The sequence below is a fragment of the Puma concolor genome, chromosome B1, assembly GCF_028749965.1.
Source record: "Puma concolor isolate L17-30 chromosome B1, mPumCon1.1.hap2, whole genome shotgun sequence".
Classification (NCBI taxonomy): domain Eukaryota; kingdom Metazoa; phylum Chordata; class Mammalia; order Carnivora; family Felidae; genus Puma; species Puma concolor.
The window spans coordinates 196,209,076-196,226,625 of NC_141670.1; the positions used below are offsets into that span (position 1 = coordinate 196,209,076).

The window sequence follows — 17,550 nt, forward strand, 5'->3', positions numbered from 1 at the left end:
CTGTCTCTTTCTCTCTCTTAAAAATAAACATTAAAAAAACAAACAAACAAAAAAAATGAAGTCTTGCCATCTGCAATGACGTGGATGGAGCCGGAGTGTATTATGCTAAGCAAAATAAATCAGTCAGAGAAAGGCAAATACCATATGATCTCATTCGTATGTGAAATTTAAGAAAAAAACAGATGAACATATGGGAAGGAAAACAAAAAGAAGGAAACAAACCATAAGAGATTCTTAGCGATAGAGAACAAACTGAGGGTTGATGACCGGAGGTGGGGGGATGGGCCAAATGGGCGATGGGCACTAAGGAGGGCACTTGTTGTGATGAGCACTGGGTGTTATATATAAGTGACAAATCACTGAATTCTACTCCTGAAACCAATATTACACTATATATTAACTAACTAGAATTTAAATAAAAATGAAAATAAAGTTATATTGCTGGATCAAGTAAAAAAATAAACAATAAAAAATAAAATAAAGGCTGACTCAGAGTAAAAAGAAAAACATGTAATAGCATATTGTAACAGGTGAAATCCGCTTCTCCCGGATTCATGCTTTTTTTAACACTTTCTGACAGTGAGTACTCACTGGATGTAGGGGATTAAGAACTGTTCCTTTTTTAAAAAGGCTTTTTGAATTCCAAAAAAAAAAAAAAGGTATCCTGGCAAGCATATCACCTCTATAGCCAGGAAGTTAAAAAACAAGTCAAAACCTCCAAGAACAGGCTTTAATTTACTGTGCATATTTGTAGAGATGCCCACCCACAGCTCCAGTTATTGGTTAAGTCAATAGCTATTCAAGTTTGGTAAGAACAGGGAAAGCTTAGAAAAATAAAATAAAATCGAAATGCACTCAGGGGTTTTTGGGTGGTAAAGTCTTTTTTTAAATTGCAGTAAGGGGTGCCCGAGTGACGCGGTCAGTTAAGCCTCTGACTCTGGATCTCGGCTCAGGTCATGATCTCGCAGTTTGCGGGTTTGATCCCCGCATCAGGCTCTGCGTTGATGGTGTGGAGTCTGCTTGGGATTCTGTCTCTCCTTCTCTCTGCCCCTCACCCTCTTGTGCTCTCTCTCTCTCTCCCCAAATAAATAAACTTAAAAAAAAATTTCAGTGAGACATACACAACATAACACTTATCATTTTAACTATTTTTGAGTGATCAGCTCAGTGGCATTAAATATATTCCTGACGTGCAACCATTGGCATGATCTTTCTCCAGAACATTTTCAGCATCCCAAATAGAAATCCTGTATCCATTCAACTGGATGGTGGTAGTTTTAACTTTTTACATCTCTGTAATTTAGGCCCATCCCAGATATGGAATTGTTCAAATGACTTCAATGTTGTTGTTGTTGTTGTTGTTTTTTCTATAAAGGAACTTAACACCAAATTTCAGGAAGTATTCAAGACACCCAAAGACTTTACTCAGAGTTGTTTTATGGCTTATTCCAGTAACCTCCTGCTACGAGCAGACCTAAGGCACCTTCTTCTGCATGGCCACCCTTATGTGAAGGCCTGATGAGAAGCTCAATCATAGTCATTGGCTTGGGGTAACTTGGGTCACAGTCCCAAATCCCAGTGAAAACAGAGAAATTCAAGACAGAGGTGTATATTCTCAGTCAAAATGAGACTCATGACAAAAGATTGCCAAATCAAGCCCCAATTTCCCCCAAACACGATTACATGTTTTCTTAAAAACATGTAATAAAAAACCCCCATGGAATCACATATTTTGGATGTTTATTATAAAATTATATGTTATGCAATTTGTGGCTTGAAAATAGTGAATTCATTGCTGGGGAATAGTTTATTTATATGTAGTATCTGAATGCTATGAAATTGGGAAGAAAAAAGCCACAATTAAAAAAAACACATTATTGGTATGTTAACAGAAGTTTGAAACTAAGGAGGCTGCAGGAAGTCTTAAACGGACATCCTAATGAATCCCCACATCCTAATTATGTCTGAGGGTGACTGAATTTATTGTATGTATAGATGTACGTGCAGAAAGTGGGGCTTCTGACTGGTTCCCTCTTAGGCATCATATGAATGACTAGATATGTATTTCTATGTAAATCTGGAGAACAGGCATCAGATGGCTACAGGGGATACCCACAATTCCTCTGGGAGGCTTTCTGGGGCCTTCTAAGAGAGAAGCTGGCCTCTGGGGCAGGTGAAAACGAGGGTCAGTGACAGACCTGCGTGTCTGTGCCAGGTCAGTGGACAGAGAACCCGTTGCTGTTACAGATAAAGGCTCTACATCAAAAGCCACAAAGGCAGTGGCTATGAAGAGTGCCTCCTACAGGCAGCCTCCCTTGGTGTACTCCTGAGTGACCAGTGGGGACACCTGAGGTAGGGGAACCATTCGACATCACCAAAATACGGACACACATCTTCAGTTTCATAGAGTTCAATCTATATGATACTTGCTTACAGAGTTCACGGTTCTCCTGATCAAACTGTGTCAGTCAGGAGATATACCCTCCATGTAGCGCATGCCTGCCCACCCACGAGCGCCTATCACAGGTCACCCCCACTTACACACTGAGCGTCTGCTCACCTGGGACACTGCTCGTTGGGTGTGACGCTCCCTGCCAGGCTCAGCTCTGGGACCAGCAGCGGCTCCCCAGGCCTTCTCCTGCTCCGGGCTGCCCTCTCCCTCACCTGGTGCTCCATCAGGGCCTGATCGGTGGGCTCCGGGGGGACCGGTTTCACCGGATCCTCCTCAGGATACGGCTCCCCCATCTCCTCTTCAGGATGCTCTTCGACTGCTTGCTTCTTTTTCTTCTTCTTGGCCCTCTGTTGGGCAAAAGGCAATCTAATGTCAAATAGTAATTTTGGAATTTCACTCAAGACCACAGTCTTCAGAACCAGATAGATAGACTTGGCTGCAAACCTAGCCCCACCTCAAGCAGTGGTGGGCACTCAGGCAGGTTACTAAACCTCTTGACCTCTCTGTGCCTCAGTTTTCTCATCTCCAAAATGGGGACAATCATAGGAAACTCTTCCCAGGGCTGCTGAAATGAGGTAATGCTTGGAAAGCACTTAGCACAGTGCCCGGGACCCAGAAAGAGCTGAAAAACGTTAGCTATTCACGGGATCATTAATATTGGGGCAAAAGGCCAAGGACACATCTTGAAATTAAAGTAAGTCTTGTGGGCCGGCATTGCAATTCACCTGATCTATAACTTACTGCCTTGGCTTCAACATTGCAGGATTATGTGTGCAAAGTTATATGATTTTCCGGGGAAGCCTAGAAGCATCACTGCCCTACATTCAATGGGTAGAGCCAGAAGGGACCCCAGTCTTCCTGTCTAGTTTCCCTCCTCGGGCCTCAAGTGGTGGCCTCCCAGACACCTCCGGTCCCCAAGGTCAGCCCTGCTCAAGGCTAAGTGACTCGACAAACCTGGGCTTTCTTCCAGGCTTTCCACTGCTGGTACGCGGCTCTGTACGCTTCCATCTTCTGCTCGTGCTCTTCCATGTGTTCTTCCAACAACTCGCTTATTTCGGCTTGAATTTCTGCTTCGTACGCTTCTTCGTCTGCTTTCTGGTCAACCTTTTCCCTTTAAAAAAATTTACAGGACCTTGGTTATTTCTTGAAATTCAGTAAGAGAGTAATAATAACAGCAAATACCCATATGGGGGGCAGATCCTCCTCTGAAAGCTTTGTGCATGTTAGCTCACCATGCTGCGAGGCCGATACTACTATCATTTGCATTTTACCCACAAGGAGACTGAGGCACGGAGAGATTAAGTAACGTGCCCAAGAACACACATTTGGTGAGTGGAAGAGCTGGAATATGGGCAAAATCTATTTGCCGCCAAGCAACAATGCCACTCTGAGCTAAGTGATCCAGATGGCAATATGACACAGTCAGTGCCTGTAGACTCCCGACTGGTAATGGTAGAGTTTCATTGTACTTATTTTATTCATGCTTCAAATCTCTGAGAAACCATTTCATTATGTTACTACCGAGCCCCCAAAACTGCTGTTCTGATTTTAGATTGACAATTTGAGTTCTTCTCTGACGATTCTGCTGATACTTTATCAGGAGCTCTGCCCAGCCCAAAGCAGCATTCCCCATAGTGTGCTTGGTGGAACATTAGTTCTGTGAGATCCCCTGCCAAAAAGGTGCTGTGGCTGAGTCAACCTGGGATTAAACAAGTGTGGTATGTTACCGAGCAGTGTGATTGTCCCGGAAGGAGGTGACAGACATGTCACACCAAACACTCCTGCCCAGCACTTTGGACTTGTTGCAGCAAATTGCCTGGGCTTAGCGATTAATGCAGTCTGGCCTGTGGGTTCTATTCCTAAAGATCCTGTCCCTTTCAGATAAACTTACTCAGGTGCCTAAGGCTGACTCAGGTTTGCTTATGTACACGTGCTTGCTTACTTACACGTGGGGTCTGGTGGGTTAGCAATTAGCAGTCCCCTAAGGCACAGGTTCTTAGAGCCCTAGGATCCTGCTGAAGAAGTCACTCGGGAAACACAATGGCACTGGAAATTTATAAACATCGGAGAAAATCTGGCTCATAAATTATGTTCCATCTCTGGCATATAGAGAACCATTTGCCTTGCCCTCTGTTCTGTAGAGGCATAAATAAACGAGCTGAAATCCGATGGCTTTTGCAGGAAAAAAAATTATGCCGTATCATAAGGTGGCTAGGTGAATCAAGGGTGTAAAAAGGGGCACTCCAAAAAAATTTAGGAAGCAGCTACTTATAGGAGGAAGGGGTGTTAGGTATCACAAAAAGTGTCACCTAGAGGGGACCTTAAGGGTAAATTTCTGACAAATTTTAGTTTATCTTAAACTGAAGGAAAGAAGGAGAAAACAATTAGGTAAATATTTATGTTCTGCTTCTGGGTGGGAGGGGCAGCCTGGAAGATGGAATTCGGAAGCTGAAACTCTGGAATTTCTGGGAGACATCCGTGGTTTCTGTGGGACAGACTACTTGGATCTGTCTTTCATCAGCTAATATTAACTCAGCAAATACCAAGTGGCAGCTTCTCTGTTTGGGACCAGATACCCAATGGCGACCAGATCCCTGCCCTCAGGAAGCACGGTCTTGTCTTTGTCCCAGGAACTGTAGGATGGTTTCTGAGTCTTATGAAAATTATGAAATTTATGAAACCCTAAAAATCACAATTTGCAGCTATCTTTGGCTAAAGCATGACTCTTTTCAAAGTAAAGTATCAGATAATTGCTCATATTTTTTACTTTTCATGTCGATGTATAGCACAACACTTACTTTCAACAAACAGTCAGGAAGGGACCAAAACCAGCAGCAGAGACACTCTTTAATTAATATACAGAATATGGTTTTGTTGTGATGACTCTACTTTTAATCATGTATCAAAGTCTAGTGGATTAGGTAGCATACCTGATATCAAAGCATACTTTCTCCGCACCATATACAAAGATCTATTCCAAACGGACTAAAGACGAATGAGAAACATAAAACTATAAAGATTATAGAGACCATATAATAGAATATCTACTTGACTCAGGGGAACAATTTCTAAAGCAGCATACAAAAAGCACCAATCATGAAAGAAAAGATGAACGTATTGTATCTGTATAAAATGAAGAATTTCTATCATGAAAAAGCAGCAGAAGGGAATAAGGAGACAAGTACAGAGTAGGAGAGGGGATCTGCAATGCACATCAACAAAGGGCCCATGTCCAGGATAGATGTCAAACTCCTACCAATTATGCAAAAGATACAAAGAAAAACAGTTCAGTTCAAAAATCTACAAAAGCCTTGAACAGACAGAGGAAATCAAAGTGGACAATTTATGAATGGGAAGTTAGAAATTAAATCATGCCATCGGACTGGCAAAGTGTGAGGTTTGACAAGACCAGGTGACCTCGATGGCACGACTGATATGGACCTACAGGAACACCGCTCAAAGTATAAATCGGCACAACCACTCTGGAAAAGTGTAATCAGCACGTGAGTATTAGAGAGGCGCATCTCCTAAGACTCAACAATTTCACTTCTGGGTATGTTTCAGGAGAGCTTAGGCACGTGTACCTTAAAAGACACATATAAAGTACTTATAGAAGTGCTGTCTTGTAATAGACGAGAAACGGAATCAACTCAAATGTCCATCAACAGTAGAGTGAACAAGTTCTGCTGTATTCATATAATGAATATAAAGCAAATGAACAAATCAACTATAGCTATAAAGTAGGTGAATCTCACGCAGTATTAAAGAACACACTACAAAGAGTACATACAACCTACTCTCATTTGTGGATACATCAAATACAGGTGATATTAAACTACATATTTTTAGGAATTACAGGTAGATGGAAAACCTAGAAATAAAAACAAGGAAATGCTAATCATAAAAGTCTGGAAAATGGTAACTTCTGGGATGAAGGGGGAAGGAGGCAGGGTTAAGAACATAGGGGCTGCTCAGGTGCATGTAATGTCCTATTTCTTTACCTGGGGAGTGGTCATATTGTTATTTACTTGTCATTCTTTATTCAAAAAAATTTTTTTAAGAGAGAGAGCATGAGGGTGTCAGCAGCGGAGGGGCAGAAGGAGAGGGAGAAAGAGAATCTTAAGCAGACTCCATGTTCAGCGCTCAGCACAGAGCCCAACGCGGGGCTCGATCCCATGATGGTGAGACCATGACCTGAGCTGAAATCAAGAGTTGGACCCTCAACTGACTGAGCCACCCAGGCGTTCCTATTTGTAATTATTTTTCAAACTGTACCCATGTTTTACACATTTTCTCAATAAAACAATCTTTGAAAAAAGCTTACTTTCTCAAAACAAGTTTCAAGGGTGTATTTGTAAACCTCTGAAATTCTCGAAGGGATTTCATCTCCTTCCAAACTTTTATGATGGTTTTAAGCAACATTCGATCTTTTTCTTGTTCAGCGTCACGCAGTTTTCTTGTTTGCCTAGAAGATTGAACATGTTGATATATATTAAAAAGTTATTCAGGTAGGTGTGTAAATTAAAAAGGAAATTAATAATGCTGTAGCGACTGGATATTTAATCTGATACCTATAATACTTCTTAAGTACTAGAAATCCAAAAATATGAGTGGAAATTTGAAGACAATAGGATGCCAATCTGTTTCAAGAGGTTATTTGATTTTGTTTTCTCTAGGTGAACCTGAAGTCAGTTAAACTAAATCACCTTCTGAACTTGTTATTAATAATACTATGTACCCTTAAACAAACAGCCACCTTTGAAGTTATAAAAATAAGAGGCCCGGTAAACTCAGTTCTCATGGACTAAATTATTGTAGACATCAGAAAATGTTACTGTCCCCGTTAACAACAAACATTAAAATCTGTCTTTGTTAACACAAATCACAAGTTCTAATGTTGCTCGCTGCCTGCCTTGGTGAGTTTTCAGTGCTAACTAGATTAACAATATTTTTAGCTTGATTTGAAGAGGCATCAGTTGGAAATGTTTTCATTTTTATTCCCATTATTTAAAGTGCTTGGGAATTATTCAACCCCTTACTTTCAGCCCTCTCTATGAATTATAGTCAAATCCAGAACCCAAATGTACTCTATTATGCTATTAATCAATTAGTTAACTAGACAATTTTTCTTTTCTTGAGCAAGTAGCAGGTGTCATTCCAGGTGATTCAGAATGTCTAAGACTGGAAGTGTCTCTGTCCTCAAGGAATTTACAACTTAGCTCAGGAATCAGATACATAGATAAATGACTAAAACATACAAGGTGAGATTCACCTAAGAGAGTGCCGTAGAAAACCACGGAGGCAGGGTCTCATGAATTAGCACCTCCTGACCTCCAGAAGGAAGACCTGAGTCTGGAGGTTGCACTTGTGATGACCCAGTCTGTGGAGATGGTACAGAGAAGCACAGAGGTCTAGGTTCCCAGTCATTCAACTGCTGGCTCCAGAAAAAGAAGATGGCGGAAGACGACAGCCAGTTAGTGGTTGGGTGGCCAAGATTTGGGATTCTCTGAAGACCTCACAGAAACAAGAAAGCAATGAACTAAGAAACATGCTTCTTGGGAAGCAGTGAAGCATGTGGTTAAGGGCACAGATGTTGGAACCTGACTCTGTAGGTTGAGACCCTGGGTCTCTCATCTGTGAGCTGGCCTAGCAAACAACTTAACTTCTCCCTGCCTCATCTGTAAGCTAGGGGTGCTCACAGAATCTACTTCACAGGGTTGTTGAGAGGACTGTTAATGCTAGAACCGTGCCCGACATCTGGTAAGTGGTCCGCCAAGTGTTACCTGTCACTATCAAGTGGTCTGTGTTCTTGTGCCCTTAGCTGCTACCTCCCCGGCCTCCTTTTTAAAAACTGCGGTATAAAATTATCTTACTGAGTTCTAGGACACGTTGAGGCTTTCTGACATATTTCCTATTTCCTTTTTTAGTACCTGACAAAATAGTTTCTCAGAAATGCTAAAAATGAACTCTTAGCAAGAAAAATTTGACATCTGAGCTACAGAAGCAAAGCATCACAAAAGAATATTTAACGACCAGTTGTGGTCAGGGTTCTGGAGGAAAAGGCAAAGGCAGTTTTGCCCGGGGAGTCAGGTAACACTTTTCTGAAACTTGGTAAAGATGGGGTCTGGAGTGTGGATGAGGGTGTCAGCCCTGAGGTAAAACTCTGGGAGTTCACTGGCCTCTCTGGATTATCTTTCCAACCACGGGACTGGATTCCTCTCAGGAGGAAATGCAGATTAATAAAGAAAAGAAAAAGAAAAACCCTGTGAGGGACTTAGAACATTTAGAAGCTGGGCAGAGAAGGATGATAGAGGCAGGATGGTGGGAAGGACAGGCAGAAGGAGAGGGGTGCGGACATCCAAGAGAGGGTGGCTTAGGGAGGGGAGGGGAAGAAATACATCACAAGAGGCCCCTCTGGTGACAAGGCCCCTCGCTGTCAAGAGGCCAGGTAGCAGGAGGGGCTTGGCAAGACGGAGGTCCCCAGGGACCGTGGCCAGATCGCCTCAGAGGAAAAGCGGGTGGGTGAATGAGGACAGGTTCCAGTGAACAGGATGGGAGGGAGCCGAGCAGAAAGATTGGTTCATGTTTGCCACAAGTTTGGCTGTGAAGGGAAACACAGAGAGAAAGCCGTAGCCAGATGGGGCTCTAGGGTGGCAGAATTTTTACATGTTCAAGTCTGAGTAGGTCTGAGGGTTAAGAGCCGGTAGGGAGAGTGAAATACAATGTCTCCCTGTCTTGCACCCACAAGGTGCTTCCTTCCTCGTCCAGCTGGTTGCAGCTCAGAGGGCCAGCAACGCGGTCGTGATGCCATTTATAGGAAAGAAGATGGAAAATGATGGAAAATGCTCGCTGTGGAGCTGTGCTGGCTGTTGACTCGGCCGATGCCCGGCAGGGGCTCACCCGGCCTCTGGTCAGGTCAGCAGCCGCACACGGGCCCGCTTGAGGGGACATGTGGGAACAGGCCGTCTGCTTTGAACTGGTTTCAGCAATAGTTAAACATCAGTAAAAGACTAAAACCCACTCTTTCACGGGGCCAGAAATGCTGAACCGCAGAGCTGTTCATCCCCACGGGCAGCAGAAAGACTATAATGGCTCTGCCACCCACGGGTCTGTGCACCTTACACACCATTCTGCCAGCTTCCAAATGCTGATTAATAAATATAAGTCCATAGAAAACCACTTGTGTATTCAGAACAGCTTTTTGTCCCTTTTCTTACCCAATGTATGCGAAAACAAAAATTATCTTCACAAAGAGGCTGCCAGCTGGGTTTTTTTGTTTTAGCATAAATAAGAATTTTCATTTCATTTTATTTTTTTAAAGTTTACTTACTTTGAGAGGGAGAGAGAGTGTGAGCAGGGGAGGGGCAGAGAGAGAGAGAGAATCTCAAGTAGGCTCTGACAAAGCAGAACTCATTAACCGTGAAATCATGACCTGAGCTGAAATCAAGAGTCAAATGCTTAACTGACCGAGCCACCCAGGTGCCCCAAGAATTTTTGTTTTAAAATATACTCTTCATGAATTTACAATGACAATATCTCAACGTCACTAATTTCCACTTTGCTGGAAGAACTAACTGAAGTCTCAGTCGTAAAAAGAAAAGCATGCATTTAAAGTCCTGGATTTATTAATTCCTGTTCTAAGAATTTATCCCGTGGCAATGTACAGGTACATAAATATATATACACACAGAATGTCAATTAGAGCACAGTTTCAGCATAAAAAATAGGACCAGTACAAATGCCTCTCAACAGGGGACATAGCATCTATATAATGTCAGCCTTTAAATAATGATACGGACCTAGATGTCCTGCAATAAGAAAAGGTCTGAGATGCATTTTGCATAGAAAACAAGCTGTGAGATGGTAAATGCAATGGTTCCTTAAACAAAATACAAACACATAAACACATCTGTGTATGTGTGCGTGAGTATATACATGTGTATGTACAGGTGGAAGAACTAGCAGAATTCTGTTATCGTGATTTTCCCCGATAGATGGGACTCCAGAAGATAGTCACCTTCTACATTCTGTATTTCCTTTTTGTTTGGCAACAATCAGGCTTTAATTTTTGAATTTTAATTATGAAAAATGCCCCCAAATAGAAAAATATATGTCATAAATAATTGGGACACTTGTTCACATTTTGATATATTTATTCAGGGCCATTTGTTTTTGGCCAAAATGTCATAGTTACAGGTGAAGACCTCTTGAGTTTCATTCCCTTCTCTCCCTCCCTAGAGGAAGCAGCCGGCACCTGTGTCTTTTCTGTCCGAGTGTACCACACACGGGTGTGCCTACAACAGACGAGCGTTGTGTTGGGTATTCTTTAGGGTTCATGAGCCATATCACACGGCGAGTCTCCTCCTAACACCTGGATGTTTTCATTCAACGTTGTTTTATCCATATTGGTACACAGAGATCTAAGTCAGTTTAACTGTGGTGTAGATGTTCAGTGGAAGACTATACCAGACATGTTCGTTCTGGTATAGGGTTATTCTTAGTTCCTTACTTTTGTAAACGATGCTATGAAATCCCGAATTTCTGCATCCCAGCTTGTGGGCACTTTCCACACTTTGCTAGCGTGTGGTCGGGCTCCTCTCTAAAGTGGTGGCTGTAGCAATGTTCATTTACATCAGTGGAGTGTGTGAGTCACAATATCCACATCCTCATTCTTTTACTGGATTTCAAATTTGGGGTTAATATGATGGATATTTCTCATTATTTCATTTGGCTCAATGTCTCATGTATTCAGTGCATTCAGAAAAACCGAAAAAAAAAAAAAAAAGCTTTCAACAAGTATGCATCTAACAAGGGAAGAAAAAGTAGAAGTTATAACGACAGACTTATACTCACCGAATTTCAGATTTATACTCATTGATAGTTTTTTGGGTCGTATCAAGAGACTTATGAGTTTTTTCTGGGTTAAGTCCTGTCTGAACAGCATTTCTTAGAGCTTGGAGCTTAAAAAAATGGATAAAAGTTTTGAGTTAGAAACTCTACTGCCTACTGCAAATTACATGCCCCAAACCACCCACTTCTCCAGGGCAAAATGATGCCAACAAGTCTGTGAATGGGTGTTCTGGCATCCAGCTGTTCCCACACTTTCGCCAAAATGAACTCTGACAGAGAGCTATTTATTCTATTCTTTTAAAAAAATTTTTAATATTTATTTATATTTGAGAGAGACAGAGACAGTACGTGAACAGGGGAGGGGCAGAGAGAGAGGTAGACACAGAATCCGAAGCAGGCTCCAGGCTCTGAGCTGTCAGCAAAGAACCCGACGTGGGGCTTGAACCCACTAACCTGGGTCATGACCTGAGCCGAAGTCAGATGTTCAACTGACTGAGCCACCCAGGAGCCCCTATTTCTTCTATTCTTAAAAAAGAAAAGGAATAATAAAGAACAGTGTATGTCCATCCCTGTTCTGTAGCCCAGATAATCAAATTGCTCATGACAAGTGTCACTTTTAGGTGTGTGTCTCAAAAATAAGGTTTCTTTCAAGGCTAAAAGCAGACCTTTCCGGGTCCTGGACATATAGTGATATTTTTGTGAACCGATCATAAAATCATAGACTCATAAAGGAGGTATGGTGGAGTTACCTCTTATTTGGGCAGTAGGTTTGAAGCCAAGGCATGGGAGGAAAGTTGCCCATGGTCAAAATTAAGCAAGAAAAGCCCATGTAAATGCCAGAGATCCATATCTTTGAGCATCATTTGAAACAACTGACTTGTGTTTGGGTACCATGTTATGGGAAAGTACATGTGAAAATGAGAATGTCTCTAAGGACAGAGAGGTGCCCAAGCCATGAACGGTCTCAGCATCTGAGGTCACACAAGCAAGACACAGCCACATATCTTCCATTTAATGCCCGCTCCTGGGAGGTCAGGTTACTTGCACTGTTTGCACAAACTTTTCTCTTTAAGCCAACTGTGTGCCACCGAATTTTCACACATTAAATGTACATTGCCAAATCCCTCCTTTTGCCTGTAGGTAGAACACTCTATCATACATCCTAGGCCAAGGGAGCATGTGAAAGAGGCGCAAGAAAGTTTGCTGCAGGAAAGTGTCTTTGTTGCTTGGGCTCATCAGAAGAACCAATTCGACAGTAAGAATGGAAGAGTGTACCTTGTCAGTAAGAAATTTTGCCTTGTTTCTCTGGTGTCTTGCCAGGTACTGGTCATATAACTGGGCCAGCTTGGCTGCCAAAACATGCTCGCGGCTGAAACAGGGATGATGAGTGAAGATTAACCCTGAAATATCAATGTCCAGTTGGAAATTTCCCGGGGAGTCTCCAGACCCAATCATGTGCTGACTTCTGTGGACATATTTTACCGCCTGTCAAAGAGAGCAGAGTGTGGGGGGACCACAGTTAAAGCACTTATTGGATAATGATGCTGTGATGTGCAGTGGGACAACAGGTGCACCAAGATCCACAAGTAAGAATATATGAGTTTATTTCTTTTCAGCCATTCAATTTCATATTTCCCACCCCTCCCCAGATTAGTAGACTACTCATGTTTTGTATCCTTATTTATTTTAATAAAATAACAAGTTTTCTCCTGTAAAATACATTTAGTCTGTCTCTGATGAGAAGATCGACAGATTTTTTTTTTTGCTTAAAAAAAAGTGTCCTTTTGGGCCACTTGGGTGGTTAAGCTCTTGATCTCAGGGTCATGAGTTCAAACCCCATGTTGGCTCCAAAGTGGGAGTGAAGTTTACTTAAAAAAATGTTCTTATAAAATTAGGATGTGTTTACAAATGGTAGGCTTAAGTAGGAATGGATTGACTATATCTCAGTACCTTCCAGAATATGCTGAGTTGAGTCTCCATTTGGGTTTATAGGGAGGGGAGACCATGCCTGTTGGGTTCATATTTTGTGCCTTATAAAAGCCCTGGTTCTGATCATTAATGTCCTTACACTTTAGACTGCACCAATAGAGGCATAATTCTTTTCTCTTTCGTTCAGGTGAAAGTATTCAGTTATAACTTGCATTTGTCTTAGAAGTTTTTAATCTGCATGTGGCCAATATGTGTCTTATGATCACCGGGATTAATTAAAAAAAATTTCTGTTTCACAAAGACATGTACAAGTAAACATCATTCCACAGACCTAATAGAAAATTCATCTCTAATTGCTTTGCTCTTGCTGGTTCTTGTTTTGTCCTTCCCCTTGCCAAAGGGTTCCAGAGTTATGAGATCACTCAGGTGTGGCTTTCAGGTTCCATCTTGTACTCTTCTTGGTATGTGGGTAGCATTGCTTGAAGTGTGACCTAAGTCATTGTACTTCATTTGTCCCTCCCCAAATCTCCATTAGCCCGTGTTCAAATGATTGCTGATGGTCTCTGCCTTAGGCTCAGCTCAACCACATAAAAAAAAAAAAAAAACTTCTAAGACTACTGGTAGTCACTGAGCTAACTGCTCAAAAGACCCCAAGTCTCTTCCTATTAAGGGGAAAGACTCCTGGTTCCACATCTTCCTTTTTGCTATATTTTTCTTTTCTCACATACTGAGAACTATCCGAAAACAGCAGAAACAATTTCTTCTAAGAATAAACAATATTTGTAGGGCATAATATTTTAATTTTGAAATTGATTTGATTCTTCCCTTTCCATTTGAAAACCAAAAACCAAAACTATCAAGGGTGATGCAAATGGATTATCTGCCAATGTTCTCAGTGTGTGCGGAGATGAATGCCAATGGAGAAAGAAATTTAGAAGTTGTATGGAAAAACAATAATCATTGGTGGGATTAACATACAAGTTTCTATATTTGCCCTGAGAAATAATAGGAACAGAGTCTGAATCCAGCCCAGAGCCTGCAGGAGATTCTGTAGCCATTGTTCTGGTCTTCCCTGGAAAGCTTTCTCATCCTCATCTTCTGGGCATGAGGTGGGGGTCACAAGTCCCACTTACAACTGACCAGTTTGTCCTTAGTATTGATAATATGAATCTTGGAGAAAAGATAAGATCCTTTCCCTTAGAGTTGTTACGCTTAGATTATCAAGGGTCATGCCTCCTAACACATGGAGAATTCTGGCCTGCCTACAATAGGAGGGAGTGAAACCAGTCAACATTCAAGGAGAACCAGAGAAAAGAGAGGTGAACAGTGAGACTGCCATCATGGAGCCCCTGGTCTCAGCCCCTGAGGTCCTGGTTCCTAAACCCCCTCCTTTCATTTTCTGATTTATCTCCAGATCCTTCCCAGTTATGTGGGCCACCAAGTTCTCCCTTTGCTTAAGTTAGTTTTGCATTAGCTTCTGTCATTTGCAACCCAAGAGTGTTGGTGAATGCAGAGTTTAGAGCCTAGTAGGTGACCAATGGTCTGGGAAACATTGGTGAGGATGGTAGGGGGGAAAGTGCTAATCTTCTCAAGTGGTAATTAACAAGGAGGTTGGAATCACGGTAAAGGCCTCAAAATGGTAAGCAGTTTTGCAAAGGGGAGGCTCCTACACAAATGTCCCTCAGGAATGTCATGCCAACTTCAAATCCCAGAACCTTTTACTTATTTATTTTTTTTAAGTAAACTCTGTGGCCAACATGGGGCTCAAACTCACAACCCTGAGGTCAAGAGTTGCATACTCCTCCAACTGAGCCAGCCAGGCACCCCTCACAGAATCTCTAACACGTGACATTTCTGTTTACCCATACCCCATGCTAGGGGCGGTCTTGCTAAGGCCTTGTTTGAATGTTGCTACCTCTGTACTCCCTGAGTTTAGGACAACTGAGAATATAGTGGACTTTCACTTAAGGATGGAAAAATTAAAAATAAAAGAGGGAAGGTAGGAGGGAAGGAAGCACAGATGGAAGGGAGGAAGGGAGGGAGGGAGGAAGTGAGGAAGGGAGGAAGGAGGGAGGAAGGAGGGAGGGAGGAAGTGAGGAAAGGAGGAAGGAGGGAGGAAGGAGGGAGGGAGGAAGTGAGGAAGGGAGGAAGGGAGGGAGGGAGGAAGGAGGGAGGGAGGAAGGAGGGAGGGAGGAAGGGAGGGAGGGAGGAAGTGAGGAAGGGAGGAAGGAGGGAGGGAGGAAGTGAGGAAGGGAGGAAGGAGGGAGGGAGGAAGTGAGGAAGGGAGGGAGGAGGGAGGGAGGAGGGAGGCTGTTGGGATGCTTTCAACAACCCGAACCCTACTTTGCTATCAGGATTAGGCAAACTGCATTTTATATTGTTTATGCCATATGTGCAATGCACTCTTGGCATTTTTATTTTTGAAGTTTTGGAACAGTTCCTTCTTAAGAGGTATTCGATTGCATTCTTTCTCATTTGAAGTTTAATTTTGTTCTTTGCACAATATCGGATCTCTTTTTGTATTTCTCTATTTTATTTATTTATTATTAATCTATTTTTTACATTTACTTATTTATTTTGAGAGAGAGAGGGAGAGAGTCTGAACTTGCACACACAAGTGCACGCAAGCAGGGGAGGGAGAGAGAGAGGAGAGAATCCCAGGCAGGCTCCACATTGTCAGCGCACAGCCTGACACAGGGCTCAATCTCACAAACTGTGAGTTCCTGACCTGAGCCGAAATCCAGGGTCAGACGCTCAATGGACTGAGCCACCCAGGCACCCCTAGTATTAATCTATATTTAATGGTCTCTAACAGAGGTCTTAAATTAGGAACAGTAGAATATTACATTTTTACCAAATACTAATGGGGGATGAATTTGGTCAGTCCTGCTGGGTCAGCATTGAGCCTAAGAGCTCTGAAGCATAAATTCACCAAGGCTCCATTAATGGCCCCAAGAATTGCCAATTCCCAGTTGGCACACTGACTTGGTTTTCCATCACTTGGATGCCAGGTTTAAGCCAGACCCCAGGAAAGCCACTGTTCTGCAGGAGAGACAGCTGAGGAGAGGAATAAGGAGGGGGGTCTCTTCTAGACACATTCAGCTCAGCTGAATCATTTTAATAATATTCAATTTGTACTTTGATTGAGGTGTCCCTGCGTGCCAGCCTCCTGCTCAGTGCTAGGGCTAAGAGAAGAAGAAAACCCCGTCTTTGCCCTTGAGTCACTTTCAGGGGAGTGGGGGAAGGAGAGAGAAGATACATTAATAACCTGTCAATGAAGCCATTTCTGCCCATTCATCTCCTTCTCTGCTCGTGCATCATGTCAAAACTCCCAGATGGAAGGTATGTTTGGATAGAGGACTAAAAATATAGACCATACGCATTTAACATTTGTTCTTAAAGGCAAGCCTGTGACATGGAACAGTGGAAGAACGGGTTTTGGCATTGGACAGATCTGAATAAATGTAGGAAAAGGCAAAAGTTAGGAAGTAAATAAAATTGTGAAAATACCAATCCAGAAAGAAATGCATGATGTTTTGAATCACTGGAAGTTTCCACAATGACACTCCAAAAAAAGAACGAGGTATACAATTCAACAGCGAACTTAGCAGGTAACGTGTAATGGGGGATTATAATATCTCCTCCCTCTAATTTAAAGCCTTCTGCCACCTTCTCACACACTCCAACATATCCTTCATACTTTGCCATGTAACTTTGCTGAAATGGATGGAACAGTGAAGGGAGACTGACCCTCTAAGAAATGACCTTGGGAGCCTCCAGTCCCTTTGGATCTCTCCCTTCTCTAACTTCTTTGGCTCCTGTGATGCTGGATGCTCAACCCCCTCTTAGTGGAACTATTCTCTTTCCCAACTTCCCCATTTCTGCACACAAGATGGGAAGATCTCCCGTCTCACAGGCATTGGGAAGAAGCCACCTTGCTTCTCCCCACTGTCCATCCTCATGGCTTCTTCCCCAGAGAGAAAGAAGAATGTGACTAGAGAGCCAGCTGGAGCTCAAGAGCCATTGGTCTGGGTTCTCTGCTGCCCCTTCTTAGCTCTTTCCCGAAAGCCTGCTTACTGGCCTCGTGGGTTCTCCTCAGCCGTCCCCATGGTGAACTCACCAGGCTTGTGTCCAGGCGAGGACCTAATTCATGGGAGACGGAACAGGAAGCCCATCTGGTCTTGGGTTCCCATGGCATTCTGCTGTCCGGCTGTTCCCATAGTGCGACTGATGCCTGCATCCCTCTCTGACCCTGTGCCATTCCCAGCTTCCCAGCTAGCTGACAACTTCTAAAGCAGACAGGTAAGATTAATTGGCTC

The 17,550-nt window shown here is 42.8% G+C and overlaps 1 protein-coding gene across 7 annotated transcripts in view; it reads right to left on the reverse strand.

The window, feature by feature from the left end:
- CC2D2A (coiled-coil and C2 domain containing 2A) overlaps positions 1 to 17,550 on the reverse strand; it is a 145,239-nt gene that overhangs the window by 68,254 nt on the left and 59,435 nt on the right. For all 7 annotated transcript variants that reach the window (XM_086705416.1, XM_086705413.1, XM_086705414.1 and 4 more), the window contains 5 exons: positions 12,578 to 12,787; positions 11,306 to 11,412; positions 6,777 to 6,917; positions 3,407 to 3,563; positions 2,561 to 2,799 (listed from right to left, as the gene is read on the reverse strand). In XM_086705416.1, coding sequence (XP_086561542.1) covers positions 2,561 to 2,799; positions 3,407 to 3,563; positions 6,777 to 6,917; positions 11,306 to 11,412; positions 12,578 to 12,787 — 854 coding nt within the window. The remainder of the gene's footprint in view (positions 1 to 2,560; positions 2,800 to 3,406; positions 3,564 to 6,776; positions 6,918 to 11,305; positions 11,413 to 12,577; positions 12,788 to 17,550) is intronic.